The following is a 27747-nucleotide window of genomic DNA, read 5'->3' as shown; positions in this document are numbered from 1 at the left end:
AAATCACAGTCATAGACAAACCCACGGTGTAGATCAGAATTTTATAATCTCCATTTAACATAAGATTTGGCGTAGAAGAAAAATTTGAAATCATTGTAGACATACTCCAATATAATATATTCATGTTCATGAGGATTTCCTAGACCGCTGAGAAGGTTTTTTTGGGTATGGATTGAATGCAGTAACGGAGATCTATTTGAATATTGTACAATCAACATCATTGTTATTATTGAAACATTATTTCAATATGAAATTGAGAAGAAAGGTCAATATAAAAGGTACCTAATTTCTCCTTTGAACGAAAGTAAATTAGTTCGATTGAGATCGGATAGATGGCCTCCAGTTTTTGACAGTTCGCCATTACTAAAAAATTTTTTAAAGCGCTGCCTCCACAGTCCACAGAAAATGCCACCATTTTGTTTATTTTCTAGTGAAAAAGTGTAGTGTCGGCAATCTTGTGAAAGTTGAAAATATAATTGAAGGCATTGAAATAATCTACGTATTTTCTGGAAGTCATTAAAAACAATCGTATATATGTTACTTGTGTGTGCCCCTCGCCCAGAGGGTTTGAAAAATAGCAGACATTGGGCGCATCGCAAGTAAGCACTTCGTCAAATTGACTGCAATATCAGGCACTAAAAATAATCACAATTCGAACAACTCTCGTTCTGTTGTTACGGACAAAGAAATAATCCTTACTTTGAATAACAAAAAGACCAAAGGTGTTTTCTCTTTCGGGAATTCTAAAGAAAAGTCTGCTGCCCCAAAAACGCCACCCCTGATAATGAATAATCACGTGACAGGTCACTATAGGAGGAACGAAGAAAATGCCAATCCTCAAAATACTGTTAATGATGTAGTTGAAGAAATGGAAACACAAGAAGGTAAGTCAAAAGCAGCCATGAATTCGCGAAATCATAATTGACAGTTCAATCATCACTTTGACTGATGACAGCTTGTTTATTTCTTAACTCTGGGGGCTTAGTTCTGTGCTAGTTTTACTGTGGGAGTATTTATATAGTGACTACAGTGGAGTACATCGCAGATACAGGCGGAGAAATGGACCAAACTAATGGGGACATCATGGTTGGGCCACAAATGGATCCCAATATGCCCATTCTTCAAGATGCCGATATGGAGGAAGATGAAGCTCGGAGTGAGGCCACATTCAGATTCACTGTATCCAACTTTAGTAAACTCAAGGTAAGTCTATACTACCCATCAAACAAGTCCACTCGAAAGTTTTTGAGTAAAAACTCACATGCTTTTGTTCTTCAGAAAATGCTGGCGAGGTGGTTAAATCTCCCCAAAAACTCTCACAAGTCATTAGTAATGTCATTAGTGGGTATTTCCTTTCGAAAGCAATGGTTTCTTCAATGGTTTTATTTTACTATCTTGAGTCAACCACATGTACCTCTTTGAGAACAAAGGATGTGAACTTGAAACTTGAATAATTCATATAATATAACTGTGTAGGATTAAATGTATCAAAATTAGAGTAATGAATACAACCTTTAACTTGTAGGATTCTGTTTTGTCACCAGCATGTTACGTTAGGAATTTACCATGGAAGATAATGGTTATGCCTCGTAATAGTCAGGCTCAGGACAGAACAACTCAGCGTTCACTTGGTTTTTTCTTACAATGTAATGGAGAAAGCGAATCAAGTTCTTGGTCTTGCCACGCAACTGCTGAACTGAGGTTGCTTAGCGTCCGACCTGATGTAGATCATTTTTCTCGAAAGATACAACACTTATTTTTCTCTAAGGTATGTTGGAAATTAGCTTGGTAGTTTGTTGAAAATTAAAACTGCTTCTCTTGAATACCTGGCAAAACATGGATTATATAAAGGGAGTGGCAGCTTGTAAAGAAGTTTGAGATTATAGTTGGTAACTATTCTAATTGAATCTCAACTTTGATTGCTGTTTGGAAGGTATATTTCTGTTTATCCACCAATTATCAAGGTGTACTGTCTCCTTTTTATAATAATTCATGAAGTGGATTCAATTTTTTCCTATTTTCGGGAATATTATGTTTGTCTTAGAACATTTGGATTTTGTAGGAAAATGACTGGGGTTTCTCACATTTTATGTCGTGGATGGACGTTCTTGACCCTGAAAAAGGATATATTCAAGATGACGCCATTACATTAGAAGTACATGTTAATGCTGATGCCCCACATGGAGTTTCTTGGGACAGCAAGAAACACACTGGTAATTTTCAAAACTTCAACAAAGTGTCTACAGAATTTTAATGTTTTTCTTTGTAGGTTATGTGGGACTTAAAAATCAAGGCGCTACTTGTTACATGAACTCCCTGCTTCAAACATTGTATTTTACAAACCAACTGCGGAAGGCTGTGTATAAAATGCCCACCGAATCCGACGATTCAACTAAATCTGTGGCGCTGGCCCTGCAGCGAGTTTTTCATGAGCTCCAGTTCTGCGATAAGCCAGTTGGCACGAAGAAATTGACCAAAAGTTTTGGTTGGGAAACGTTGGATTCGTTTATGCAACATGATGTCCAAGAATTTCTGAGGGTAAATTGAACATATAAAATCCGGTGCTAGATTTCTCGAATTACGTGTTTTAGGTATTGTTGGACAAGTTGGAGAGCAAAATGAAAGGTACATGTGTTGAAGGTACAGTTCCGAAACTTTTCGAAGGAAAGATGCTGTCTTATATTAGATGCAAGAATGTGGATTACTCTAGTACACGCTCGGAAACTTTCTACGACATACAACTTAACATCAAAGGAAAGAAAAACAGTAAGTTATCTTTCTTTGCCTGAAACGTTCTGAACAGATGATAATTGTTGAAATTTTTCAGTTGATGAATCTTTCAAGGATTATATCGCCAAAGAAACTTTAGATGGTGACAACAAATATGATGCAGGCGAGCATGGACTGCAAGACGCTGAAAAGGGAGTGATATTTTCAGCTTTTCCTCCAGTCCTGCACTTACACCTGATGAGATTCCAATACGATCCGATAACGGATTGTTCAGTAAAGTACGCTAACCCTTTACTCAGATTTGATCAGGCAACATTCACATTTGATTTTTGTAGGTTCAACGATCGTTTCGAGTTTGGAGAAAAAATTTCTCTGGACGATTATATGCAAGATCCAGACCCCAACAATCCCGCAAACTATACTTTACACGCTGTTTTGGTCCATTCCGGAGACAACCATGGGGGCCACTATGTGGTCTTCATAAATCCCAAAGGTTTGAGCTTGTCTATTCCTCATTAATCACTTTGTAAAATTTTTCTGTTTTTATTTTTCAGGAGATGGCAAATGGTGTAAATTCGATGACGATGTGGTGTCCAGATGTTCGAAACAAGAAGCCATCGACCATAACTTTGGCGGACATGATGAAGATATGAGTATGACGGTGAAACATTGCACCAACGCTTACATGTTGGTTTATATCAGGGATTCTGAACTTCATAATGTTCTTCAGGAGGTATTACACGAGCCAGTCGTGTTTTATGAATGTATTAATAGCGTTTTTTTTTTTTGTAGGTTACCGACGCTGACATTCCTAGTGAGTTGGCGGATCGTTTGAAAGAAGAAAAACGCATGGAGCAAGTTCGTAGGAAAGAGAGAAACGAGGCACACCTTTTCATGACAGTCAACGTACTGCTGGAAGATTCCTTCGACGGTCATCAAGGCAACGATCTTTACGACACCGAAAGGGCTCATTATAGGGTGTTCAAAATCCGGAAGAACGCTACCGTTGCGGAAATGATGGAAACGATGGCTGACGCCTTCAAATATCCCCCCGAACAGATAAGGCCTTGGCCCTTCTGTTTCCGGTCCAATCAAACTTTCAGGCCTTCGATCTTAGACATGGACGTCGTCCTCCATAAGCACGTAGCCGAAGCAGCTGAAAATCAAAACCCGTGGAACATGTTCCTGGAACTCCTACCTCCGGATTCTGGTCTGACCGCTTTGCCCATTTTTGATAAGGTGAGCTGATGAGAGGTCCGAGTGGTACTATATTTATATATGTACAAATATTTCTGTTTTTAGGTATCTGATGTTCTTCTGTTCTTCAAAATGTACGATCCGAAGCAGAAAAAAATTCACTACTGCGGTCACACTTACATGCCTGTCACCAGCAGAGTGTCGGATTTGATTCCCATTCTAAACGAGAGGGCTGGCTTCCCACCGGACACGGAGCTTGTTTTATACGAGGAAATCAAACCGAACATGATCGAAAAGATCAATAATTACTCTGAACATTTGGAGAAGGTGAGTTTTGTTATTGCGGTTATCGGAACGGATTTCATCAATTTTTTTCTATCGAAGGTCCTGGAAGAGTTGATGGATGGCGATATCATCGTTTTTGAGAAAGAAGAACGCGAGGAACTTTCCGACCTTCCTACATGCGTCGATTACTTCAAAGATCTTTTCTACAGGTGATGCTCCGATTGGGTTTCCGGAGGTAACCAGTTAATGTTTTTCATCGTTTCAGGGTCGAAGTGACTTTCATAGATAAATGCATCCCCAACGATCAAGGTTTCACAATGGAATTGTCTCAAAGGATGACTTACGACCAATTAGCTAGAGCGGTGGCCCAAAGGGTTGGTACCGATCCCTATCTGCTACAGTTTTTCAAATGTCAAAGGTAGGGTACCTCGGAATCGATTTGTTGTAACAGGACTGATTCAGGATGTAATTTTTCAGTTACAAAGACATTCCTGGCAATCCCTTGAGATGCACCTTCGAAGGTACACTGAAAGACTTGCTAGTATTCACTAAACCTAAGGTTCCAAAAAAAATATTCTATCAGCAGTTGAGTATAAGAATAAACGAACTAGAGAATAAGAAACAATTCAAATGCGTATACCTGGGTCCTAAGATTAAGGAGGAGAAGGAACTGATCCTTTATCCCAACAAAAATGGCACGGTGGCGGATCTTTTAGAGGAGGCCAAAAAACAAATAGAGTTCGCCGACGGCAGCACCGGAAAACTCAGGTAAATTCGCGTCGCGTTCACGTGAAACCTCGAACTGTTCAATATTTTCTTGACGCAGGCTAACCGAGGTCAACTGCAACAAGGTGGCGATGGGCCCCAAGGAGGACACGCCCCTCGACACCCTGTCGATGGTGGCGGCTAAGATTTGGAGAATAGAGGAGGTGCCCAAGGACGAGCTGAATTTGCAGGAAGACGAGATGCTCATCTCTTGCGCCCATTTCCACAAGGAAGTGTTCTCGACGTTCGGCACACCGTTCTTGATCAAAATCAAACAGGGGGAGACCTTCGCCAAAGTCAAGGGTAGGTAATCGTTGAAACTCTCAGGTCCAGCAATAATGTTCGATATTTGTTTTAGAGCGGATTCAAAAGAAACTATGCGTCCCTGAGAAAGAATGGGAAAAATTCAAATTCGCTATTGTCTCGATGGGGAAGTCTCAATACATAAACGAAGACGAATATGTAGTGAATTTTTCAGATTTCAGGCTACTTCCCAATCAAAGTAAGACGAAATGAATTATTTTAGTTCTGTTTTGTTAAATACCCGATTTTTCAGCTGGAAGCTCGAGACCCTGGCTAGGCTTGGATCATGTAAATAAGGCCCCGAAACGGTCCCGGTACAACTATTTGGAAAAGGCCATTAAAATATACAACTGAGAGACTGAAAACTCCTCGCTGAAAAAAAATAACAGTTTGAAAAAGAGTATTTTCTCCAGGTGTTCTTTATTTCCTTCGTTTAAATTAGAGATTTACGCTTCATCACAAGACAACACTATATGAGCGTCTACTGTGAATTTCCTTCCTCTCTATTTCATAATCGTAAGACCTCGAAGAATGAAGCTGTAGGCCAGCTGTATATGCTCCATATTTGAAGATTACGGATACTTCAACGCAATATATAACATGACGAAAACACCTAATTTTACTGGTTTTTCCCTTATATTTATATCGTCGGCTGTTGAATTAGTGATTTTGGTATTACGGTTGCTCGTTTCATTGAAGAATCTTAGTTTTTTCGGGTCGAGAGAATTGTTGAACATTTTCTTGCTTGTGCAACAATACATTGAATAAGATTTCATAATTACGAGTTGTGATAATTTTTAATTTTTTATGTTTTTAAACCGCTTACGACACAAAATTTATTGTTTTTTTTTTACTTTTTCGAATTATTGAAAATAATAATATATTTCATCTCTAAGTAGAATGGCTGTGTTTTTGAAGTGTAGAGTTTTTGCTTCATATGTCTCTCAAAACAGCTGGCAATTACAAACATTTTTATCGAGCCGTGCATATATACTATAAATAAAATAAAGCTAGGGAGAAATTGCTGTTGTATACTTGTGTAAATAAATATCTACTTGAACTTCTTTCAGTTTACAATTCACCTGAAATCAGCTTGGATTCGACACTATTTTGGAGTAAAAATCAAAGCAGCTTTAAGAACAAGGGTTGTTGTGAAAGTGTTCTTTTCAAAGCGGCCTTTCACATATTTTTTCATTTGTTAATATTTACTATCTTGAATCATTACAGAATCTTGGTTTATACTACTAGGATATTCGAATATTTTAATTTGGAACCTGAAGAAAAATCCTTGGAACATATTTTAAACCAAATGGTGTACATATTGTGCACCAAATCTGGTCAGGCATGACACTTCCCGATGTGTTTTAAATCTTGGCTCGAGTATCGCTTCTTTTAAATCCGAATTGACTGACTCATCGTTAATGAAAGATAAGACACTTACTGAAAGAAAGTATTTGTAGTACATTCTTTAGTTAGCGTATAACATGGAATCTTATTGGTATAAATCATCCACGACTTTTTACTCATTTACTGAAATTTTGTGAATATTCTGCGATGAGGATTATTTTTATAAATGTGGGGAGAAAATCATTTTGCTGGAAAATTTTACAGGTTTTCAATTTGCTCACTAACACATGTATTCTCTAGGCTTCGTTTTTCTTTAATGTATTGTTATATTATTGTTTGATAAAAGCTGTGAAAATAAATTTTTCAGTGTACTTTAGAATCTATTCATTATTGAACTTGTATAAAAATAATCGGTTGAAAGATTTGTATTATATCATTTCAATTTTAATAAAACGGTTGCAAAATAGGTGAGGAACTATCGAACTGTTTCTGTCGGGAAAGGTTTATTTGTATATTTGTCTCGACGGACGTATTCTTTTTATGAATATTACTCCGAGCAGTTAGAATTTTAGTTAATTTATTTTCTCTATCTCTAATGTAAAAAGCGAGTATACAGTGGATGATATTCATGATTTTCGATTCATAGATTAGTTTCCTGACGTGATGAAGGACAAATCGTGTGTGGTGCTCATTTTTTAGAGTTGTTACTACAGGCATTTTGATGAATTATAGTTTGTAGGATGAGATAATGTATTTCTGATAAGCTGACATCTGCGGCATCACTAATGAAGCAACCGAAATCCAATAAAATCTTTATGAACCCAACACTGTTTTTCTTTATTCAATACGATAGCTTCAAGTCCCATCGGTGGAAATATTTCTGTTGACAGGTAAACTTTGGTCGTCTGATGACGTGATGAAAGAGTATTTCTTCTTATTCGTGAAAAAATGATACACATTCTAAGAGAGCAAGTGTTCTGGCGATAAATCTCGTAATTTAATCGACTTCGGCGCAACAGTTTGGTCATGTCGAGTTTTCTGAGCCCATATTTTCGAAGGTAAACTTTAGACACGCGTATCTCCCAAAAAAATCATCGTAGAGCTTGATGATATGCTTTTTCTAAAAGAGCAACTATTCTAGTGATAAATGTCGAAATTTCATCGACTTAGATTCAACCATTTGAATTTTTAACTGATTCCATCTTTTTCGGAACCAATGATGATTGTTTTCCAATCAGGAACGCGCAAGAAAACACCAAAAGTAAAGTTTCAAATCAAACTCACCTAAATTTACTTTCTTCAAGGGTAGTCGGCAAATATGAGGTTTGGAGTTTCACAGCTGTCAGTGCATGGAGAGCATCAGGGAAAAGGGAAGGAAAAGCGAGGGTCTGGAAATGATGACAGGAAAGAGGTTGCATTAAAAACATTTAAATTTGCAGCAATTCGAATAGAATAGAAAATTGAGTACAATTTGAAAATACTAAAAAAAGATTCTTCATAAGATTCAAGGGATAAATAATTGAAAGGTGTGTGCAAAAATTACACGATTTTATTGAAAACCAAGTTAGAATATAATAGAGATAGAAAAAAATGGCATTACAGGAAGTTTCAGACAGCTTTTCTTTCAAATCCGTACGATCCAATACAGTCTCCAGATGAACAAAAAAATATCGAAAAAAAGGAAAGCTATTCACTGTTGACAATTGTTTATTTAATTTGTTGAAGTAAACTGAACCCTGAACCAATAATAATCAGATATATACAAAATCCAGTATTTGTTTATACAAAAATCTTTTATCAAAATGCAATTATTTTTACAAAATATATAATCTACAGTTAATAGTATCAAAATTAGGCATGGTGTTAACTATTTGTTACGAAGGATATTAAAAATTTCTCATATCAACACCCAATAAGGCAATGCAAGAATGGTAAAAATTGACGTAGCCTAACAAAAGTCAAGCTCAAGGATATATAGCTTACCTAAATAAATTATTTACCGTATTTAAATTAATAAAAAATATGTTATCATATATTCCTTCCAGGGAATAATAATAATACACTATTTATATAAATAAAATGCTAAAGGAGTGTACCATAATGTTAACTAGCTCGAAATAGCCCAACAATGTTCGAACAGGTCACAAATCGTATTTCGATCGAAACAATACAAGGAACTGAAAGCTACTCGATCAAAAATTATCGCTAATTTATCATGCTTGAAGCGGATGTGGCAAAAAAAAAGAAAGCATCCAAGGGTGTTGATCATTTTCGAATATTGCTGATTATTACTCGAGAAACATAATTTGAATACAACTTTCGCATAATATGAGCCGCCTAAGTACTAAGGAATATTTACAAAATATCTTCAGAGATCGTAACAAGGTGTCTGCCTGAACGATTTCAAACGACAACAATTAAAATCTAGATATTCTGATCTACAGAATATATTCGGTCGAGATGATCGACTGAAACGAAATATTTATATCTACAACCTTCCCTCTAATCGGAAGGCGTTATTTCAGGGATAGATCGGGTCGGTGGGGCTTCTAGAACCTCGTCAAGATCTCCGTTTTCAATTTGATTTTTTTAAATTTTTTAATTCAAACCATCCTCGCCGTCCATCGTTTCGTCTTGCGTTGTAGAATCGTCACCTGACGCGTTTCCGCTGGATGACACGGTGCTCCTCTTGGAGGAACCCAGACGGGAAGACGAAATGCCCATCGAGCCCGTAGTCCTTCTATGCAAGAGAAAATGAGATCCGGTTCAGTCAGGGTTAGTCACAGCCCTCTGTTAGTTTTAGCGTATATGTTTAAGGCACACAGAAAGCTTGCTTGTCACGAATCATTATCGCTAAAATAAATTGCTACTTGAAAGTTAAGGGTGTTTTCCGAAGATACGTATTTTTCTCAGTTTTCTCATCCAACATCGATGCATGAAGCTATCATCCATTTTCTGGAGCTATGGTACTGACCGAGTGATACTTTTTCTTTCAAATATCCTATTTTTGTTAGTGTGAATACATCTCTTCTTTTAAATCAATGAAATCTTACTCTTCTCGATCGTGACTTCAATCACGAGTAAAATATAAAAAGCAGCAAAAGACCAAATAAATCGGTCATCTTTCACCTACAATCTCTACATATTTTTCCGTGGACAAAATTTCAACTCTTTTAAATCATACAATTCAATGTTTGCGTTTCAATATGAATCAATTATTGTTTAAGGAACTTTTTTAATGGTTTATATTCATTTCTATTAGCTTACTGCCACCTTTTTCTGCCTCCTCCCCCTTTATTTCGAGAAATCATTCACAGCCTGTCGAATTGAAATTCCATAGCAGCCAATTCATTCAGCTGTCGTCCATAAATTGAAAATAAATCCCATAAAACTTTACAGTTGAGAGAAATATTCGATGTACACAAACACTCAATTCAGAAATTCTTGAACAATCAGTTTGAGTTTCATTTATGAGTTTTTACACCAAAAATGTGCTTCCCAAAAAAAAATCCACCAAAAATCTCTTTTCATCATTAATGCCACGATAGCGTTTTCAAAAAGCAACAAATCTTCAATTTTCACCCCACAGCTTTAAGCGATTTGTTATACAAGCTAGAAATCATTCACCAAACAAACAAAAAATAACAAAATCGGCATGAGCAATAATTGGTTAGGAAAAAATCAAAATATGCATCTTGCAATTTCTCAATAAGGGTCGACCTACCAATCTTTTTAAAGTGGGTAAAGTTGTGGGATTATTTGATGCTGCAAATAATAAATTCAACTATGAAGTAATCCAACATAGCTCGAGATAAAAAAGATCAAAGTCGGCATGGAGCGAAATGAATAAAATATGATTAGCTCGACCACTTACAGGATGTTTCAAGAGGCGAGTCTTTTTCTGACACAAGGTAGAACAGGCCAAAATAAACCGTTCTAACAAATATCACCTACCAGTCCAAAAAATTGACCTGTTTTTAACGGAAAAGAAAATTAATCTCTCTCTCTGTCTTTCCACGATACACCAGGATTCTCAAATGCCCCCAAACATGTATTTAGACAGTCCCGTACTTTAAAGTTAATGGAATCGGGTTATAGCTCCGTCAGCTTCAATATTTCACAAAGGCGGCTTGTGGTGAAAGTTATTTTGATGAATTCTCGACCCCTGTCAACAAAAAGACTCACCCTCGAAAACACCCCGCGTCTTTCCCACATAGATGAAGCTACAGAAACACCGCTCGCCATTTTTTCGTCGTTTTTCAACCTACCTCAATTTACTCTTGAGATTACTGATCTCCCGCGACATCAATTCGTGACTCTCGGCCATATCTTCGCACTCCCGCTGGAACTTCCTCTTCTGCGCCTTCTCCCTGCTTATCTCCTCTTCAGCCTCGTCCAGCTGGCGCTTGAAGGCGTTCATGCGCGTCTTCGCCTTCTCCACCTGTTCTTTGTACTGATCCACGTGCCTCCTCTCGTCCTCCAGTTGCATGACCAGCTCTTTCAGCTTCTTGTCGAGCTTGCGGTTGGTCTTCTGTTGCGTCAGCCTCTCCTTGGCCTCGACCTGCGAGACAAGGTCAAAAGTAGATCAGAAGATCGGCAGATTCAATACACTGGGTATCGAAATTCCGGTAAAAAAATAAAACTCGAAAACGGCTGGATCGATCCCGATCCTTAGGCTCAATCCACGCTTCTGATGATCACCGACGTGCAAAATATCACATCGATAGTTTCATAACTGCGAACGGTAGCGTGGGCAATACCGTAGATTCGGGGACGATTGATGAATTCAACTTGTCATATTTTCAAAACGGTGACCTATTTTTATCCGAAAATGAGGTTCGAATATGCTCAATGACTCAGGCTATTGATTAGGATATATAGCATGCTTCAGAATTCGGATATAAATTTTGAAAAAAATTAAATATACTTGTCCTAAGTCACCCACCGATTTGGGAGGCTTGAGACACGAGTTAAAATCTATTGATTTCTCAATTCTCAAATAAAATAGGTGACTTGGGACGGTGTATAGTTTTGAAAAATTAGAATTTTTGATTATATAGTTGAAATTCGGTGAGGAAATTAATTGATAGACCCCTATTACAGCGAAAGTAAATATATTGCAACTCAAATGTAAAAAAACTAAACAAAACAAGGGAACTTTGATTTCTTTCATTCTTTGGTGATTTCTTTGTGGAATTAACGTAAAAACAATAATATCCTGCGAAAAATCGGCATATTTTCTGCTGCCAATGCGCCGTTTGTATCTATTCGGCATTGTCCCCCAAGTAACCCTATGAAACAACAAAATAAATGAATGCGATCCGTGTTGCTGTTTGATTTGTAAAAAACCTTATTTCATGACATATCTTAATATCCCACGTATCCAGAAAAAAATTACACATGCACAAAGTGAAACACATGTACAGGACACTAGAAAGTATAGGGGCCAAAAAAAACCGCGCTTTTACTCTCCTGAATTCGTTAATTTTTCCTGTCAATTCAAACGCTCTGGTCACGCAAACTCAACAGGAATTAACTGTTAAACAAACCGAAAAGACGCTTCACAATCTTATAAATTTGTCCCTTCACTCATAAATGGTAAGAAACAAAGAAATCCGCAAGGAGGTTGATTGTCCCAAGTTACAGGACTGTCCCAAGTCAAAGAATCTACCGTAACTCAAAAACCGTTTTTATGATTTCCAACAAAAACGACAGGACCGTAGTTGCGCATAATCCTGCCGAAATTTAGCTAGAAAGCTTCAAAACTGCGACTTGTCCACAACATAGCGTTACAGACAGAAATTCGATTATTATTTTTTTTGGAAATGTTTCGGAATCAAAGCGGGCGTGCATCAAGCGCCTCGAATCTACTCTTGATCTGGCGTTAACCAGAATACACGACACCGCGAGAAACATGCGCGAAAATTGACAGATGGGCGACATAACCTCAATTTAAAAACAACGTATCAACCATTGGTTCGCGCAGTAATCAACCTTACCCGCATAGTGGATGATCGAGAAGCCGTTTGATTTGTAAACAACCTTGTTTCACGACATATCTAATATCCCAATATCCCACGTATCCAGAAAAAAAATTACACATGCACAAAGTGAAACACTTGTACAGGACACTAAAAAGTATGAGGGCCATAAAAAACGCGCTTTTACTCTCCTGAATTCGTTAATTTTTCCTGTCAAATCAAACGCTCTGGTCACGGCAAACGCAACAGGAATTAATTGTTAAACTAACCGAAAAGACGCTACACAAACTTTTAGCTCGAAAGCTTCAAAACTGCGACTTGTGCGCAACATAGCGTTACAGACAGAAATTCGATTATTATTTTTTTTTTTAAATGTTTCGGAATCAAAGCGTGCGTGCCACACAACTCCTCTTGAACTGGCGTTAACCAGAATACACGACACCGCGAGAAACATGCGCGAAAATCGACAGATTGGCGAAATAACCTCAATTCAAAAACAACGCATCTACTTGCCTCCAATTGCTCTTCGAGGTTGGCCAGTTTACTTTCCAGGGCTGTAATGGTGGCCTTCGTCTTGGTACGCTGGGCAGTCTCGAGCTCTGTGAGTTTGGCCTTGAGTTCTTTATTTTGTCTCTCGAGCAGCAACCTGCCGGATTCGTTCTTCTGCGCGGACGATCTCTCGTTGGCCAGTTCCGTGGTCAACTGTTCGATGTTCAGTTGGGCCTTCCGCGCCCTGTCTTGGAAGATTTCGTTGTTGCTCTGTTCTTCCTCGAGTTCCTCCTCTAAGGTCGCGATGCGCGCCTCGAGTCTGCGTTTTTCGTCGATAAGAAGCGTTCCTGGAAAAATTTTACGTGAAAACTGTCCACACGACATTTTTCTCGTTTAGAATCACCTTTGTTGTTGCTACTGTTGATCTCTTCGAGAAGTTCGTCCCTTTCTGCTTCGGCGGCTCTTCTCGCCCTCTCGGAACTCGACAGGTCTTCGGTGAGCTGAAGGACGTCAGCTTCCAAGGTCTTGACCTTCCTCTCCGCCTCCTTACAACTGGCGGCCAGTTCTTCCCTGCCAGCCCTGGCTTCTTCGGCTTCTCTCAACGCTTCCTTGCACTGCTGTTGCGACTTCTTCAGTTGCTTGAGGGCGTCTTCCTTCACCTTGTATTGCAGTTCGATCTGTCCCTCCATTTCTTTCAGGTCGCCTGTAAAACAAAGTTATGATTATATCAAACGCACTGACATTCGATCGAATCACCAACCTTCTAACTTCTTCCTGGCGGTAACAGCGGCAGTTCTCTGTTTTCTTTCTTCGTCTAACTCTGCTTCCATCTCCCTCAACTGTTTCACTATACCCCTCCTCTTCTCCTCCGCCTGTTCCTCCTTCGCTTGTACGTCCCTCTCGAATTGTGCCCTCAGAGCCTGCATGTTGACCTCGAGACGAAGCTTAGCGTCTTCCGTCAGTTGCAACTCATCTTCTAATTCTTCATTTTGTGCTCTCAGCTCTACCAGCTGACTCTCCAATGACCTCTTCGCCTTTTCTAGCTCGTGGACGTTTTTATCGGCAGCACCTTGGTTGTTGACCAGTTCATCCAGCTCTGCTTGTAGTTGTCTCTTCACCCTTTCCAACTCTTCGATCTGAAATCAATTCCGTTAAACTCTGAGCATAAAACATCTAGAGTTTCTTGCCTTTTCACTGGATTCATCGAGCTCTCTGCTCAGAGACAAAACCCTCGTCTCTTTCTCTCTGGCTTCTCTTTCAGCCACATCCCTCTGCTCGGCCAACTGCTCGCTGACCTGCTTCTCCTCGGCCAAGATCTTGTCGAAGTTCTTCTGTTTCTTCTCCAGTTCGATCACCTTCTGTCTTTGAACCTCCAACTCGATATTAGAATCCTCCAGTTCGGCAGCTATCTTCTTCTTACTCCTTTCCAATTTGTCGTTGGTGGCGAGAAGTTCGTCGACCTGTCTCTGAAGGGCGTCCAGGTCTTTGGCGAGCTTCTTCTTGCTTTCCTCCAAGATGGCTGCCTGTTCAGCCTCGTCTTCCGCTTTCTTCTTGGCTTCCAGGAGTTGTACATTGAGATTGGCAAGCTGAAAAGGTGTTAGAGTCAAATTATAAATCACGTGTGTGAAGATTGCCCAGAACTTCTTGAAAAATGGAAAATGAAGTACAAAATACTGGAGCAACTTCGCGTATGATGTGTTGATTGGTGCTAAATGCCTACCTGTTTTTCCAAGTTCTTCTTCAGTTCTTCCTCCTCTTCAAGATGTTCTTGAAGTGTTTCCTTCTCGGACTCGATCTGTCTCAGTTTCGAACTAAGCGCCAATTTCTGCTTAGTTTCCTCCTCCAAAGCCGTCTGGACCTCGGACAGTTGCGCCTCGGCAGTGCTCTGGTTCTTTTGTGCAGCAGACGCCTTCAATTCAGCCTGCTCCAATTGCTGAGCGATGGTGTCCACTTCCTGCTGAAGCTTGACGGTTTTCTCTTGGAGTTCAGTCTTGACCCTTTCCACTTCAGCGAGTTTGGCTTGAACTTCCGTCAGTTGACTCTCAGCTTGTTTCCTACGACGCTCGGTTTCCTGCCTGTTGGTACTGAGGTTGCGCAATTCTGTAGCCAGATCGGCGTTTTCGGCCTCGAGAGACTGCTTGGTCTTCTCCAAATTATTCTTGGTTTTCTTCAGATTCTCGAGTTGTTCCGTGACCGAGCTCAATTCTTGAGTATGTTTGTGCCGCATATCGGCCAAGGCGACCTCGTGAGCCTGGGTCTCCTCCTCGATAGTCTTCTTCAGAGTGGCGAGCTCCTGCTCCCTCTTGGACCTCAATTCTTGTTGTGCAGCAGTCGAATCCATCGAATCTAACAGTTCGTTCTTCAGAGCCTCCAGTTCTTCGTTCAGGTCCCTCTTCTGCTTCTCGGCCTTGCTTCTGGCGGCCTTCTCGACCTCCAAGTCTTCCTGGAGTTCGGCCAGTTGACTTTCCAGTTCTCTGAGCGCCTTTTGAGTTTGCGCTTTGAGGGCTCCTTCCTCGTCCACCCTCACCATGGCTTGGGCCAGTTCTTCTTCCCTCTTGCCCAGTTGGAGTTGCAACTCCTCCATTTGGGTTCTCCTCTCCGACAACTGTTCCTTCAGGTCGTTCACTTCCGTTTCCACCTTCCTCTTTGTCCTGTCCGCCTCTTGTCTCTGTTGGTGGTCTTTCAGCAGTCTTTCCTCCAGTTCCGCGATCGTAGCTTCGTGTTTGGCCTTCAATTTCGATAGGTGTTTGGCTTTTTCTTCCTCTTCAGCCAGCGTTTGGCTGAGATCGTTGGCCCGCTCCTCTAGGATCTTCTTTTCTTTGAGTAACTTCTGATTGGTGTCGTCGCTGAGAGCTAGGTCTTCCTCCAGTTTCTTTATTTTGGCATCGCATTGTACCTTCTCCAGTTGGAGTTTCTGCCTTGCCGCTTCCTCTTCTTCCAGTTGTTCTTCCAAGTCTTGAATGGTTCCTAATAACCTCTTTTTGTCGGCGTTCAGGGTATTAGCCCGTTCTTCTTCTTCCTCCACTCTAGATTCTAAATCGTGTAGAATTTCTTCTAGTTCTTGTTTACGGGCCGTCATTCTGGCCCTCATTTCTTCGGCCTCGGCACAAAGCTCCACCTCCGCTTGTAGCTGTTCTTGGAGCACCGTTTTTTCCTCGAGGGCTTGCTGGTACTTCTTCTCGTATTCAGCGGACGCCCTGAGTTGGTTTTCGAGTTTATCCTTCACTTGTTTAAGCTCATCTTCCTTCTGCATGAGTTTCTCCTCTTGTTTGGTCACTTCCAGTAACGGTTTAACCTTGGTGTACAATCGCCACCATTGCCAGTTTCTCAGTTTCAGATACGCGGAACAGTTCCTCTGTATGATCCTGATAGCGTTCAGTTGCTGGACCCTCTTCTGGTAATTCCTCCTGGACAAGAAACCGCGGCAGAACGCCTGGAAGTTCACGATGAGATCGGTGATCTTGTAATCTCGCTCCTCTTCCAGATGGGCCAGCACACCGGCTCTGAAGAAGATCTTAGACTGTCCGATTCTGTACAAGTTCTGATCGAGGTCCAAGCATTTTATCATCGTTTCGCAGGCCTTCTTGCCATCCATGAATCCCTTGTTGATCACATTTGGTGTGAGGAGCTCGTAACGCTGGCGGAACTCTTGGAAGGGTATGCGATTCGGGAAACCCTGCCTGCATATCCTGATTCCCTCGAGTACGCCGTTGCACCTCAGCTGGTCCAAGACCAGAGGCGCGTCGATCTTCCCGGACCGTTTCTCGTGGTTCGGTATGATGCACCTGACGAAGTTCGGGTTCGTGTTCCTCAGGGTTATCATCAGGTTGGCCAGCTGTTCCTTGTACAGATAGGAGACGGTACGGAACATACCCTTGGCCCTTCCGATGTTCTCCGCGTCCTTCCAAATGTGCACAACGAAAGGATCCTGCGAGGATTGGAATAAAGAGACTACGTTCTCATTTTGAGGGTCCATGTTCTTCATCAACCATTGGTTCGCGCAGTAGTCCACCTTGCCCGCGTAGTGGATGATCGAGAAGTCCGCCACCCCTCTGAAATCGCTCTTGCGGAACTTCGGGTGGCCGGAGTGGGCGTTCACCAGTTTATCGACGAAGGTCTTATCGGTCGCCTTGGGGAACAGGCACTCCTCGTCAAGCAGCGCCATGATGCCCATCGGTTTGTCGATCAGGTCGATCGTAGGTTGCAGGTCGAGGCCGAAATCGATGAATTTCCATTCGATGCCCTCTCGCTGGTACTCCTCCTGTTCCAGGATGAACATGGTGTGGTTGAAGAGCTGCTGGAGCTTCTCGTTGGTGTAATTGATGCACAGCTGCTCGAAGGAGTTCAGTTCGAATATCTCGAAACCGGCTATGTCGAGTATGCCGATGAAGCTGGCGCCCTGACGTTTGGTCCTGCCCAACGAGCGGTTGATCCTCGTCACCAGCCATCTGAACATGCGCTCGTAGCACGCCTTGGATATGGCCTCTACGGCGAATTCGACCTGCGAACGGACGTTGTGAGTATAAAATAACGTACGCGACTTAATTTCGTCAGTTTCATATATGAGGATTTATTGATATCTAGTTAGCCTAGACCAGTTCCGTGCATAAAAAAAATATATTGCGTTACCATAACAACGAACAATAACTCATTAGAAGTGTCAGTGTGAAGTTTGAGGTCAAAAAAGTAAACCAGAGTTACGCAATAAATTAAAAGAAAGAAGATGTCCAACGAATTTGTGAAAATCGAAAAATTGGATTATCGAGCCATCATCAAGTACCTTGGTGATCAATGCCCTTCGTATGGGACCGTGAAAAATTGGACTGTAAGCTTCAAAAGAGGTAAATTTTCCATTGAATATGATGACCGATCGGGAAGGCCAGTTTCTGTGTCAGTCCCCCAAAATATCGATGCAGTTCATGACATGATTTTATCAGACCGTCGAATTGGGCTAAAACGGATATCTGAAGCACTGAATATTTCATACGAACGCGTTCATCAAATAGTTCACGTCAATTTGGACATGAGAAAAATTGCTGCAAAATGGATCCCCAAATGTTTGAATGTTGACCAGAAGCGTGCAAGGGTAGAAACATCGCGTTCGATCTGTGCTCGATTTGAAAACGATGTAGACTTCTTAAACCGAATTGTTACTATGGATGAGACTTGGGTACATTTCTACGATCCAGAAACAAGGCAACAATCGATGGAATGGCGACACTCTGGTTCTCCAAGACCTAAGAAGTTTCGTGTCAAAAAATCTGCTGGAAAAGTTCTTGCCTCAGGTTTTTGGGATTGACATGAAGTAATCATGATTGATTTTTTGGATAAGGGTAGAACAATAACCGGAGATTAGTATTAGATATTACTAACCACTCTACGGGGAAAAAAATTAAAGAGAAAAGACACGGAAAGGTGTCTTGTTTTTGCAGGACAACGCCCCTGCACACATATCTCATGTTGCCATGCAAAAATTGCGTACTTTAGGGTTTGAATTACTAGAACACCCCCTTATTCACTAGATTTGGCTCCATCCGACTATCATATCTTTCCTCCACTGAAAAAAGTTCAAAAGGTCGTAAATTTTCTTCCAACGAGGAGGTAATAAAAGCTGTGGAGGTCTGGTTTGCAGAGCAAGAAGAAACATTTGTTTTTAAAGGTCTAGAGACGTTGCAGGTTCGCTGTAATAAATGTACCTAATTAAGAGGACAATACGTTGAGTAATAAAATATTTTGACATTGAAATTTTGTTTGGTTCTATTGTAGACTAAGAATTTTTCAATATATCCTCGTACTTCTAGAAAAACAGACATAATCAAACAATTTTAGACATCCTCCATGACGAGCCACCACAGAATAACCTTTCATACCGTCATTTCAGGTTATTTTGTGGTTTAACTCCAAATATCCTAATCGTACCTGTTCTTTGGTCTGACTCTTGGTGACAAAGTCTCTCCCGACCTTGATCCTGGGCTTCAAGAAGGCCTTGGTCATGTCGGTGACCGGCAGGCCGAGCAGATGGGCTATCTTCTGGGCGACGGTGTTGTCGGGCAGCGTCGCCTGGTCCGAGTTCCTGTCCTGCTTGAACTGTATGGTGCCGAAGAGCATCACGGCCGAGACTATCTTGAATATGGCGCTGAAGTCCTCCTGGGTCATGCCCATGATGTTCATGCTGTTGACGGTGGCCTCGAACTCGGACGCGTCGTCCACGCCAGGTACTATGTGGTTGTCGTCCCTGATGAAGGGATAGGACTTCGGATCCTCCAGGATGAACTCCTCTGAAAGAAATTCACGTTGTGTAGTTTTTGGCGAGCAACGCGTTCTCTATAGGTACGGGGTGTTTACTGGAGCTACGCCAAAAATATAGGATGTGATTAATTGTCCGAAAACATGGATGATTCATGAACGTGGTAGTACAATCTCTCAACCCACAGGGGGTGCATTTTGGAGCCAATGTTTCTTCATGAAATATCAACGTTTTTTGCACTTTTAATGCATCTTCTTCAGTGACTACCCTGTATCTTCAGGTCTGTTTTGACCATCGCGTTGGAAGTTGCACATTACCTACAGGACATTAGTCCCTTTCACATGTGTGAGAAGCAAGCAGTATACTCCATTCACATTTATTTTAGCAGTCGGTTGGCCATGAAATAATTTACTCAAGTTTTTGTAACTAGAACGGAGTTAGGTTGGCACTCATGAAATGTCGTTAATTTCATAACGCCGTTGGCACAACTCACAATATCAATCAATATTACGAAAATGCCAAAAGTGATTGAAAAAAAGAGAGAAGACAGGGTTTCAGGAAGTGCTATTTAGAATTCAGGTCCGCTCATTCAAATAGTTATACCCTGATATTCCAAAATCCACAATACGTCAGACGGTAGCGAACATATTCAATGTAAGAGAATTTATATAATGTTTCATCTGAATCTAAACGACTCATATTTCAGCTGATTATTTCCACAAACAGAAAGATTGTGAATGAAGAGGATGACAAAGAATTTCCTTCTATTGGGAGACCCAAAAAAGTGCATTTGAGAATTTTAGGTTTGAGTGAATTAATGCGAAAAGTTTACTACAAGATTTTCGATGAATGCCATTGTAGAATAAGTTCCCGAAATTGATTTTTCTATTTTTTATTTGACTTGTCCTATACATTGTAAATGTCTTAAGGTACCAATAAATACCTAATTATTATTATTATTACATCTATTAAGAGGAACAGCCACAAATACGCACCAGTGGTCCTGTTAATTGTTTATTCATGTGAAATTCACCTTGACTTGACACTTCCTCGAATTCCTTTTACATATATTGATGCAAGATGATTTTTGTTCAAGAATTTAACATTCTTGTAATTATCTGTTAATTCCTTCGGGAGATACCCATTCCCAACCACCGCATCATATGCATTTCATCTTCGGGTTAATATTTTTGAAATCTACAACTGATGTAACGTATTCAAACTTTAGCCAAAGAAGATAACGAACATTAACTCTTCTCAAGCTAATATTATACTGATCTCTTATATTTTCCATGCAAATAACTGAATTTGGTATGCCTTCAATCAGTTTGTATAAACTTCAATTATGTTCGTCACATATTTTCCGAAGAGATTCGACATTGTGATAAAATACGTAATAACAGAAACTTTTACGTATAACGGGCAACATAGCGTTGATTTAAAACCAAAAAATGTTTTGACATGCGTCACAACCCCACATTTTCGTACTATACAGAGTGAAATGTGTCAAATTTCCATGGCCAACCGAGTGCTAAAATAAAAGCCAACGGAGTATACCTACCACACGTTTCACGTTTAAAACTTACTCTTTTGCGCTGTCGATGCTCCGGCCAGGAGCTGGTAGAATATGTGGAATGTCCTCTCGTGTTTCGCTTGACGTATGGCACGTGATTTCTCTAATAAGTAAGTCTCTATATTCGCTCCTGCTATATACCCGGAAGCGTCGAAATTTATCCTAATGAATTTACCCTGAAACATAGGGGATGTTCAATAGACCTGTCCTCCACGCTAAACTTTCCCATACTCACGAATCTGGAAGAGTTGTCGTTCTTTATGGTCTTGGCGTTTCCGAAAGCTTCCAGGATTGGATTGGCTTGAAGTAACTGCTGCTCTAAACCACCCTGTACAATTGGAAAAGAGCATGAGTGTGCGCAGAGTGCGGTGCGGAAAACACGCGCTAAATCTAGTCATCAGAGTAGGCCGTGGAATTTTGACAGGACGAAACGTCAATAAAATTTCATGGCCTACTCTATAAACTACAAGATGAAATGAACTTCACCACTTCTAATCGTCTAATCTACCGAGTAAACTGCAAATATCATCTAAAATCTATGAGAACCTACCGAAAACTCCCTGGATGGACTTTTTATAACCTAGGTGGAGAGCATGTAAGGGAGAAAATCAATAATTTAGTGCCTTGGCATTTGGTCAAAAATCTACTACAAACTAGTTTCTGGCTTTTTTTTGAACATTCTAGATTGATGATTCGAAATTTATCTTCAACACTACCAAAAATTCTCACAAATCAGCAAAACTACGTATGTGCGTCTCAATTTTTGAAATACTCAAGCAACGAACACCAAAAACGTACCGAGAATTCTCTGGAAGGGCTTATCTGGAAGTGACGGTTGCATGTAAGAAAAAAATTTTCAGTAAAAATTCATTTAGATTACATTGAAACATCAATATGCTTTAAATATTTTCTAAGATTATTATCAAGGGGTAGCTAGAGTTCAATTATTTCTTCAAATTTTTGGGAACCCACATTTGATACAGGGTGTCCTTGTAAGGGGTCGCCTAGTTGATCTTTTCCATAGCCCCTGATTTGAATTTGTTTTTTTTTAGGAACTTTATATTCCTGGCAACTAAAACAAGAGAATATGCGACGAGTGACACATCAAAGATCTTTTCAACCTGTGATTTTACACTTAAATATAGACTTTCGAAATGATGTGCAAGTAGACTAACACACCAAGTTCGAAAATATGTAGGTATTTCTGCGAAAAGGTTGTGTTTTAACTGAAGCATCCCGTAAACCGTATCTAACAGCTCCAATTCAATCATGTAAAGATGAAATCAATAAACGGGGCTTGAATTCCACCTGAGTACGGTCCTGATTTCGAAATGGAATACAATGCCACAACAAATAACGGTTTCAAACGAAGATTGTCGAAACATTTTATGTCCAACAACAAAGACTGCTGACAAACAACCAGCATAGATTCTAATCAATTGTGTTTATTAATTTATTAATTCGAATCGCTTAGCTAGGCAGTAGGTTATAACTTGTAATCATAGCCTATCCCCTTTAAAGGGACGTAATGCTGTTGCTACAGGAGATCGTTATTCAAACTTAATTATCTGCGATAAAAGTCTTATTGGATTTATCGGAGCCAGGCTTATCAGTCGATATCTAACGATTTATGACGTTCTTTCATCGCCAAAAAATCGAATAGATTCGAATTCGGAATGATAAGTATTGAATTAACAAAAAATCCTTACATTGGTTCAATATGCCACCCTGCATAAATTCACCGGAAGGGGACAAATACAGAAAATATGACTAGATTGCAAGATATATACAGATTAGTACCAAATCGTTGAAGTGCTCTATGCGAAAAGATTTTTTCCAAGTGTGCAGTTGGAATTCTGAGAAAGAAGAATTCTGAATTTCAAGTTGCAACTCTGAGATACGAGTCAGCATCCCGACAAAGAATTCTGACTTGGTCGTCAGAATTCCTACTTGTATCTCAGAATTTTATCCTTGCAACGTAAAATTCTAACTTGTATCTCAGAATTTTGTCTTGTATCTCAGAATTCCTACTTGTATCTCAGAATTTTATCCTTGCAACGTAAAATTCTAACTTGTATCTCAGAATTTTGTCTTCTATCTCTGAATTCCGACTTGTATCTCAGAATTTTATCCTTGCAACGTGAAATTCTAACTTGTATCTCAGAATTCCGACTTGTATCTCAGAATTTTGTCTTCTTTCTCAGAATTTTGTCTTGTTTCTCAGAATTTTATCTTGTATCTCAGAATTTTGTCTTGTATCTCAGAATTTTGTCTTGTAGCTCAGAATTTTGTCTTGTATCTCAGAATTTTGTCTTGTCTTGTAACTCAGAGTTCTGATTTGCAACTCAGAATTCTAAGATTAGAACCAGATTTCTAAGCTGTAAGTCGGAATTCTGAGATGCAAGACAATATTCTGAGGTACAAATCGGTTCTGAGATGCAAGTCAGAATTTGAAGTTGTAAGGCGGAATTCTAAGATTCAAGGCAGGAGATACAAGTCAAATTCTGTGATTACAAGTCAGAATTCTGAGTTGTTAATAGGAATGCTGACTTTTATCTCAGAATCCAGGCTTAAAACTCGGTATTATACGTTTCGAAAAAAAATTGTGTGGCACTCCAACGCTTTCGTAAATTAGTGAATTGAATCTGAAGGCAAGATGTTTTTCTCAACTGGCATTATGAACAATTATAATATTTACAAAAACTTGCGTCTACGATCTGCATCCACAGTACATCGAGAACTCTTCAAAAACGTACCTTTTATGAGTAACAGAACATAAGCATAATATAATTATTGTTGAAGTATTTATGTAGATATAAGTATAAGGTGCACAAAGAAATAAAAAATGAGTTGAACGTAAAAATAATTAGTAAATAGCGATTTAAATCGAGATTTCTTGCACCAACAGTACTTACAACTCGATAAAAAAAATAAGAAAAAGTTAAACCAATAAAATTTTACTTACGATGATATCTTTCTGCATTGATAAAGCCACCACAGAAGACATGCAAAGAAACAAATCAAGAATTAGGAAAACGTGTGTATTCGAGAATGGAAAATTTGTGCAAATAGTATCGAACAAATTCTACCAGAGGCCCCTCTAATAAAGATATTCGAAGAGCAAAGGCATAATTGTCGTTTGGTATGGAAAAAAATTGGGTATTTCGGTAACTTACCGCGCCGCCACCTTTGGGAGATTTTGAGGCAGCCACGTACGCCAGGTACTGTATCACTTTTTTCGTATTTTCAGTTTTACCGGCTCCTGATTCTCCTGTGCACAGTATCGATTGATCTTCTCGTTCTGAAAGAAGTAAGATGGGATGTTAGAATCGAAATTGAACCTAAGATTGTGTTATAAGTTTACTAGAAAGAAAAAAAATCCAACGGTGTCAGATCACATAATTTTGGAGGCCACTGATCAACAAACCGTTCCTTGTAATAGTTCACTGGAGAAATTTGGTTCTCGATGAAATGATCGTTGTTTTAAGAGAAAAATAAGGAGTGACTTTATTTTTTCAAATAAATACCTTCATTCCATACATTAAAGCCATACACTTGGAATTTTGGAATCGGGAATTGAAAAGTTGGTAAAGGCAAGAATTTTTTCACCTTCACAGATAGACAGACAGTGTTACCAACCTTGAAGCATAGATCTGTAAGCTGTGTCTGTTATGGCGAAAACGTGTGGAGGCACTTCGTGACGTTTGATTCCTTTGTATCTTTCCATTATCTTTTCTGTGTAGATCGGTAATTTTTTGTAGGGGTTGACGACGACGCAGAAGAGTCCGGAGTACGTCTGCAACAAGAAAAAATCATCTAGACGCTGTTCTTACAAAAAAATCAACCTTTCGTCATTATCAAACAGTTGTCGTTTTTCTACTCAGATATAAGATTATAACAAGGATACATTGATATTTGAAAAACGAGGAAATAATTACTTTTTTTATTTGTCCATTGATGGAAACTTCATCAAAGAAAGCTGCTGTCAACTCTATGAACATTTGTCATGAACGGCATAACTTATCTATGGTATGCCCAATTTTTTTTGCATAGTCTCTGTTTTTTTGCAAACATCATTAGTTCACAGAAATCCAGCGGAAGTTCATCCGTCATATCTCAGTGACACATGATCATAGAACCCTTTTTTTAAAAGTCCGAATAAATTATGCGTTTTTTTGTTCAGTTTTTGATGCTATACATAAATTCTGTGGAGTGAAGTTGTTTGTAAAAAGCAGGATCTATCCTATTTCGACGCAGTCGATGATTCCTCATCCCTCAAATTATGAGTCAGATTGAGGAAAAATTCACAAAATACAATTTCCATCAATTTTCATATAAAAGCTTCAAATTTTCTGTGCAGTAACTACATGCCCAATCAATTTCGAATCAGCAATCCGCCAAATAATTTGCCATTGTTCGCATTCCTAGTTTCCATAAGGAGCACTTCACCCAGAAGCGTTAAATTGGCTCTTTGTTTACAAAATGACTCAACCTATGCTCCATAAATTACTCAATTATAAAAAGTATTGTTTGCATTCAAGATTAAGGCTGTCGAAAATCGCTTATCGAAGCAACTTAGATGTATACGATGTCATTCGTTTAATTATTTGTAAATAACCAGATAAAACAAAAACTGAAAAACGCTGACGGAACAGTCAAACAAAAATTGAAGGTACGAAAGCCTGCCACTTTCAGAACCTCGCAAAAATATTCAAGCATGGTGAAATACCGCGTGACGCCTTCCTTTGAAAATTTCCAGCTAGTTACTAGTGTTTATCTATGCTAGTTACGACCTGCAGCCGCAACTCTTTGATCTAGGAAGAAGTTCTATGACGCTCCGTTTCTATGGGATCAAAGGTGATAGGTTCCAGCTGAAAGTTTGCAAATGTGGAACGACGATAAAGTTTATGGCTTTGTTTTCGCTGTCGGTATTGGTATTTGGCGCAGAATATTCGCCGGTCGTTTAGGTTGGCCAATAAATAATATGATAGGGGATTTTTCTGTTCGATGCGAGTTCGATTAACATCATTGGATTGCAATAGGGCTATAAAGGAAACTGATAAGGAAAAATCTGAAGAAATTGCACATGATCATTTTCCATGCTCTTCGTTCAGACCATAGATATAGAGATTCTATGTCTAGTGCCAAGACAACGAAGAAAATTTTTATCGAGTAGGAAACATAGATGCATTTCTTCCTTTTTTAACTAGGAATGCCCGTCGTAAAGAGAAACACCCCAAAATTTCAGAGCCATTTCTTTCAATCGAGAATCTTTATGAATACCGATAAAACTCGTTGAGGATTATGCAGTTATTTTTCGAGTAGAGACAACGTTGGCGTCAGTAACGCAATATATTTCCCAATTAATAGCCATTGTATAAGTACGAATTGATAAATATGCGTTAAGGAATTTTGTTGACACGAGGATAGTTTATAATCTTCCTACAAAATGTATTTTTTATGAGATGCCCCCTTATCTATGACTGTGGTCTAATTTGGGCTAGTTTGTGATACGTACAGAACGTATAATTTGGAAAACTTTCGCGATCGGCATTCGAAAGTGAGCTGAGGGGACTTAAATAATATAATCCAGTCTATGATGGTAAGCTCTTGCTGCACTAGCACCTCTTGCGGTAAATTCACACGCAATAAGATTAGCAGAGAATAGAATAGACCATAGAAAGAGCGTGCCACCAAGTAGAGGGAACATGGTAGATACAGCTTTCGTGCTTGAACACTAGAGGGAGTTGGCTTTCAATAAAACGCCCCCTGCTTAATCTACGCGTCATCGTTGGTTGAGTTGTGCGGTACTAATGAGCTCTAACATGAGCGAAACCTGTCTATCGCTTTTCTGCTCCGTTGGCGGCACATTATCTATGATTTACAGTAAATCTAGATCTCTGCCGTAAAATTCTTTTTGTATTGTTTTTAATGTTGGCGTTAGCTCCTTTGCGTATTACCCTGTATAGGCTGGGAATCCTCGTATGCCTCACCCGAAGCTGTCGATGTCGCAGATGGTCCGAAATTTTACCTGCACGAGGAACAGAGCACGAACTGCATGTAGGAAAGTCCCCTTTCTTATTGTACGTATGTACCACGAAAAGGCGCGCGATAAAAAGCGATTCAACCTTCTAGGAACCCTGGCCCCTTGACCGAACTGACCGTATATGGCAGAAATTGGCCGGGACAACAAACGTTCACCTGGCACGGAGAATGCGAGTATGCAATCCTTCGTAATCTGATTTGCGATACGCGAAAGTTGAAGAAAAAAAAATAAGTCGGCCGAATTCCTCAACCCGTACCTAGCAGATCGTTTCCTACAGGCCCTTTTCCATCGATGTAGAAAAAAGTCTATCTAAAGTAAGTGACCTAATCAAAATAATCAAAGAAAAATCGTTTTAAAAAGTTGGGCACCTCAGAAACTATGGGTCACATCTTGTTGAAATATTGTTGAAATTTTGTAGGTACATGAGCGGCAAAGATAAATTGAATTATCCAACAATCAGATCAACAGGTGTGAAAATAAAATCGGAAAAAGTGTAGCAAAGACGCAAAAAATGATTTGAACCAGAGACTTATGGTCATAGATGGCATATCAAAACGTCATGTGTAAATTGTTCAATGACTATTGGGAATTCAAATGTAGATTGCAGCGACATAGTGGTGACAGTTCGAAGTAAAAAGTTAATGCCTTTACGTCATTGTTCTACGTTCCTCGATGTAAACCATAGACCTAATAATACATTTTATTTTATTAGGTCTATGATGTAAACAAATAAATGACAAAAGTGCCTTAACTTTTTATTTACAAAAATAGCCACCAGTGGGCG

General features: G+C 39.6%; 2 protein-coding genes across 9 annotated transcripts in view; one reads left to right on the top strand and one right to left on the bottom strand.

Annotated features, from left to right (window-relative positions):
• Positions 1-370: 370 nt before the first annotated feature.
• On the top strand, positions 371-7452 carry LOC123316330 (ubiquitin carboxyl-terminal hydrolase 7). 5 transcript variants are annotated; one of them, XM_044902353.1, is made up of 17 exons: positions 371-599; positions 804-884; positions 1046-1203; positions 1526-1768; positions 2063-2213; positions 2270-2538; positions 2592-2766; positions 2828-3008; positions 3066-3223; positions 3285-3463; positions 3523-3969; positions 4033-4421; positions 4478-4630; positions 4690-4980; positions 5039-5280; positions 5336-5479; positions 5534-7452. In XM_044902353.1, the coding sequence occupies exons 2-17, from the start codon at positions 869-871 to the stop codon at positions 5632-5634; spliced, it is 3297 nt and encodes a 1098-aa protein (XP_044758288.1). In that variant the 5' UTR covers positions 371-599; positions 804-868; the 3' UTR covers positions 5635-7452. The 5 variants fall into 5 exon arrangements, with proteins under 5 accessions (XP_044758288.1, XP_044758287.1, XP_044758289.1 ...); XM_044902352.1 differs by having other exon boundaries at positions 1022-1203; XM_044902354.1 differs by having other exon boundaries at positions 371-884; positions 1022-1203; positions 4033-4254; positions 4312-4421.
• Positions 7453-8156: 704 nt separating this feature from the next.
• LOC123317911 (myosin heavy chain, non-muscle-like) overlaps positions 8157-27747 on the bottom strand; it is a 29424-nt gene continuing 9833 nt past the window's right edge. The window contains exons 2-15 of one of the 4 annotated variants that reach the window (XM_044904534.1): positions 24557-24713; positions 24094-24218; positions 23883-23894; positions 21153-21245; positions 20931-21093; positions 19017-19375; positions 14818-17598; positions 14285-14683; positions 13858-14233; positions 13501-13800; positions 13122-13444; positions 10896-11188; positions 10352-10392; positions 9273-9367 (exon numbers count right to left, since the gene is read on the bottom strand). In XM_044904534.1, the coding sequence (XP_044760469.1) occupies positions 10383-10392; positions 10896-11188; positions 13122-13444; positions 13501-13800; positions 13858-14233; positions 14285-14683; positions 14818-17598; positions 19017-19375; positions 20931-21093; positions 21153-21245; positions 23883-23894; positions 24094-24218; positions 24557-24713 (5391 nt within the window). In that variant the 3' untranslated portion in view covers positions 9273-9367; positions 10352-10382. Of the gene's footprint in view, positions 9368-10351; positions 10393-10895; positions 11189-13121; positions 13445-13500; positions 13801-13857; positions 14234-14284; positions 14684-14817; positions 17599-19016; positions 19376-20930; positions 21094-21152; positions 21246-23882; positions 23895-24093; positions 24219-24556; positions 24714-27747 lie in introns of all 4 variants that reach the window. The other 3 variants (XM_044904535.1, XM_044904533.1, XM_044904532.1) reach the window with 3 other exon arrangements.

Source organism: Coccinella septempunctata, chromosome 7 (assembly GCF_907165205.1).
Source record: "Coccinella septempunctata chromosome 7, icCocSept1.1, whole genome shotgun sequence".
NCBI classification, from domain to species: Eukaryota; Metazoa; Arthropoda; class Insecta; order Coleoptera; family Coccinellidae; genus Coccinella; species Coccinella septempunctata.
This window is presented reverse-complemented; position numbering and strand designations above follow the sequence as displayed.